The 4,073-nt window shown below is 67.8% G+C and overlaps 1 protein-coding gene across 1 annotated transcript; it reads right to left on the bottom strand.

Annotated features, from left to right (window-relative positions):
* Positions 1-2,744: 2,744 nt before the first annotated feature.
* On the bottom strand, positions 2,745-3,991 carry MNEG_7229 (hypothetical protein; the record flags this gene model as incomplete). Its single annotated transcript, XM_014044300.1, has 2 exons — positions 2,745-3,347; positions 3,707-3,991. 2 exons carry the CDS (start codon positions 3,989-3,991, stop codon positions 2,745-2,747), a joined length of 888 nt encoding a protein of 295 aa, XP_013899754.1.
* Between the last annotated feature and the right edge of the window lie 82 nt (positions 3,992-4,073).

Below are 4,073 nucleotides of genomic sequence, written 5' to 3' on the forward strand. Positions count from 1 at the left end.
TGTGTGTGTGTGTGTGTGTGTGTGTGTGTGTGTGTGTGTGTGTGTGTGTGTGTGTGTGTGTGTGTGTGTGTGTGTGTGTGTGTGTGTGTGTGTGTGTGCGCGCACGTGCATGTGTGTGGAGAGGGCGGAGGCACACACTTTTACACATATGTATGTATGCATGCATGCATGTCGCGGGTTTTCGCGCGTGTGCGCATGTGACTTTGGCATGTGCATGCACTGATGGGTGCATTCAAGTTGATGGCGTTGGGCCGAAACCAGCCGAGCCATCCGCTGTCACTTGGCTGCGAATGCGTTGACGAGTCGGGTCCACTAGCAGGCAAGGGCAGGGCGCGGGCGACGCCGGCGCTTTTCACCAAACGCAGCTGGGTGATTGCACCAGGCACCTGGGCCATGTTGGACGCCCTCCTGACATGTGCGGCCGCCGCCGCCGGCTGGCGCCGCGTCCACTCTCTCAAACAAGCTGCGGGGCGGCGCAGCCCGCCGTTACTCTTGCCGCCAAGACGCCGCAAGCCTGAACGCCGCATCTTGCGCCCTTTCACTCTCAAACCTGCTTGCGCAGGTGGCGCCGCTGCTGCTCCTCGGGCGCGGCAGCCGCGGCGGCGGTGCCGGCGGCGCTGGCCGACGGCCATTGCGGCAGGGCGGCCCCGAGGGCGCGGGAGGCGCCGCGGCTGGCCGCGGTGCAGCACGCCTTGGTGGGTGCGCGGCCTGCGCCCAAGTGGGTGTTCCAGGACGGCTTGGGTAGGACCGCGACCGGCGCCTGCATGGGTGTGGGATTGGCACCTGTGTGGGTGGACGGCCGGCGCCTGTGTGGGTGGGTGGCACCTCGGCCACCTCCACAAGGTCCTGCTGCATTCAGCAGCACCGATGCGGCACGTGCCCGGCGAGCGACAGCACGAGCGAGAAAGGGCAGGGGGTGTTGGCGGCCTGCCGGTGCTGGGTTGAGAGGGTGCAGAGGGTGCATCTGAAACGTGATGCGTCTGCGAGCCTGGTACTTTTCACAGCAGGGGCGGGAGGGGGATGCGTATGCGGCCGCGGCGGCAGTGTAGGCCTCTAGTGCCGCAATCAGCAGAGCTGCGCAGCCGGGGCAGGCTGTGGGCAACAGACAAGAGAGCGAGGGCGATGGTTGCTGCAGCGCTTGCTGCTGTTGGGCGGTGGTCGCTCTGTGTGTGCAGCCCCGGGCAGCAACTGAAGCCGCTGGCTCGCCCGTGTGGCTGCTGCTCCTGCCTTACATTGCTGCCCGACCTTTGGCCTGTTTGCATGCGCAGGCAGCTCATGGCAATCGCAGCGGAGTGGCGCCTCAAGGGGCCGCTGTGGGCTTGGATGTGGGCCGCGGGCGGCGGCGGGCACGGCTGCTTCGCCCTGTGGACGGCCACGCAGGGGTCATTCAAGGGTGGATGCGGGCATTTAGAGGCGCCCGCGCCCGCGCTGGCACAGTAGATTGAGAGAGTTGGGTTGACTGTTGAGCGGTGGGGCCGGCGGCTGAAACAGGAGCTTCATTACACAGAGCGGGCAATTATGGCTGAGTCTCGCCGCGGGCAGACATGCCGACCCATACGCAAGTCGTCGTTTTTCATATTCCATGCAGAGCGCGCAAGCGAGCGCCGCCGTGCACGCTTCCCCTTCCCTGCTGTGCGTGGTGCGCGCTGTGTTGGGGCGGCTTGCGTGATGCATCATATTCACAGTGGTGCGTGGTTCCTCGGAAGGCCGCCCTCACTGCCTACGACCGACCAGCCGCGCATGCAAGTGTACAGAGGGTGTGCTGTGAGCCCAATGTGCTGCACTCAGACGAATGCACATGAAACACGTATTCAAGCAAGGAACCGCGCCCGCCGGGGCGCCGCACGCGGAGCGGACAGGCTGCCCGGCGACTTCGCACGGCCCCCACTGCAGACGTGTGCTCGCGTTGCTAGGCGCTTGAAAACCTCCGCGCGCATCGCGCCGCGCACGCAGGCGCAGCTGCCGTGGAGGGGGGGGGGCGCTTGGTCGCGGCTGCAGTGTGGCGTGCGCAAGCGTGCGGCGCGTGCCCTGGGCCATGCCCTATTATAAAAACGACCGTCCGGGCCAGAGCATTCTCAGCAGGGACAAAGAGCAAAGTTGGCAGAGGAAGGTAACACGCCGTGCCGACCGCGCTTATTAGATGCCATCGGGGTTAGGGAGGCTGGGGTGGAGCGGCAGGGTGGATCAAGCGGCGGGGCGAATCAGATGCAGAGAGGAGGGGAAGCCATATGGCCGCGGCCGGCGGCCAGGGTCAACGGGTGTGTACGCAGCCGGGGAGTGCCTGCAAAGGGCGCCACACAGGAGCTGCTAGGTCGACGCTTCACATATGCGCTAGGCGCTAGGCGGGCGGCGGCAGGGGCGCCGAGCCAGCGGCAGGTCGAAGCGATTTTGAGGATCCAAGCCTGCAGGCGTCGCTAAACATTGAGCCATGCGCACGCGTTGCTTTGTAGCCGAGGCAACAGGTGTGTTGAGGGGCCGGCGGCGCTGGGCGCCAGGCAACCTCGGATTGGCGTGCGCAGGCCGGCGCGCTGGGGGTTGGTCAGGGGGAGGGGGTTGCGCGGCGCAGCTCCCAGGTGTCACAAGAGACGAAAGCGAGGCCTCGATGGCACGAGGTGGCGAGGTCGAGGCGGGCGCCACTGGGCAGCAGGGGCTGGTGCCCAACCGCTGCTGATGTCGGCCGCCCAGGAGCAAGGGGCGTCACGGGAGTGCGTCAGGCAGGCCGCATGGCCCGAGCACTGCGCTCATCACTGTGTTGGCCCGGCACCCCAGTTGACAAAGCTCCCACCGCCCCCGCCCCCACAGTTGTGCATCTGTGGCTGTTGCTGAGGCTGCTGCTGCTGTTGCTGCTGCTGCTGGGCCTGCGCCTGCAGCTGCAGCTGCCGCTCCTGCAGTCGCCGCATGAACGCCTGCCTCTGCTCCATCTGCATCGCCTGCATCGCCTGCATGTGAAGCGCCCCCTGGTCTTTGGCCAGACCCTGCGGCTGCTGCATCTGCATCTGCAGCTGCTGCTGCATCATCGGCGCAGACACCTGGATCTGCCCCATGCCGCCCTGCCCAAACGCCTGCGCCTGCGCCTGCGCTGCCTGCTGCTGCTGCTGCTGCTGCTGCTGCTGCTGCTGGAGCAGCTGCATCGGCGCCCCGCCGCCGCCGCCGCCGCCCATCGCGCCGCCCGCCGCGGCTTGCTGCGCCGCGCGCATCTGCTCCGCGGCCTTCTGCTGCAGGTCCAGCACCGACGCGCGGAAGTGCGCCAGCTGGCGCTGCTGCTCCTCCTCAACTGACGCCATCCGGTCCTGTTGGCGCTTCTCAAGCATGCCCACGATGCGCGCGCGGTGCGCCTCAGGGACTTGCTGCGGTCGCGAGGGGGCGACAGGGTCCAAGGCGGGGAGAGGCAGCGGAGGGTGTGAGGCCGCGAGCCACAAGCGCGCCCGCACGCGTCGCCGTGCGGGTGGGGGGGGGGTGAGAGAGGGGCAGGGAGACAATCACAGGACCACCACGCGTCGACACAATTCTCTGTGGCAACAATCCCTGAGGCCCTTGGGAGAGGCGAACACTAAGCATCCGACAAGCACAGCCCGCCATTTCTTGCCGGTGCCATGTTTTGGCCCTCCCCATGTCACGCCGGTACGAAAGCATGCGCGCACACGCGCGCGCGCACACACACACACACACGCACACACACGCTCCCCTTGTTCTCACACACTCGCACCTGAGAATTGGCCATGCTGTGCAGCACGGACGCCATCTGGCCCCGCAACTCGGCCTCGAGCGCCGCCCGCTGCTGCTCGTGCCCAGCCAGCATCTGCTGGAGCCGCTGCCTCAGCGCCGACTGAACATTCAGGGGCAGCGCGCCCCCGCCCTCCCCCGGCCCGAGCGACACCGCCGCGGCCGCCGCGGCCGCTGCGGCGGCGCCGGGGCCGGCGCCGGGGGTGAGGGGTGACTGCTGCTGGGCCGCAAGCGCTGCGGGCGGCAGGGAGGGTGAAGACGACGGCATGCGCACAAACGGCGACGCCTCGCCGACCTGCGGCTGCTGCGGGCCCCTCTGGGCCCCCGCCGCCGCCGCCGCCGCCTGCTGC

The sequence above is a fragment of the Monoraphidium neglectum genome, assembly GCF_000611645.1.
Source record: "Monoraphidium neglectum strain SAG 48.87 unplaced genomic scaffold scaffold01259, whole genome shotgun sequence".
Taxonomy (NCBI): Eukaryota; Viridiplantae; Chlorophyta; class Chlorophyceae; order Sphaeropleales; family Selenastraceae; genus Monoraphidium; species Monoraphidium neglectum.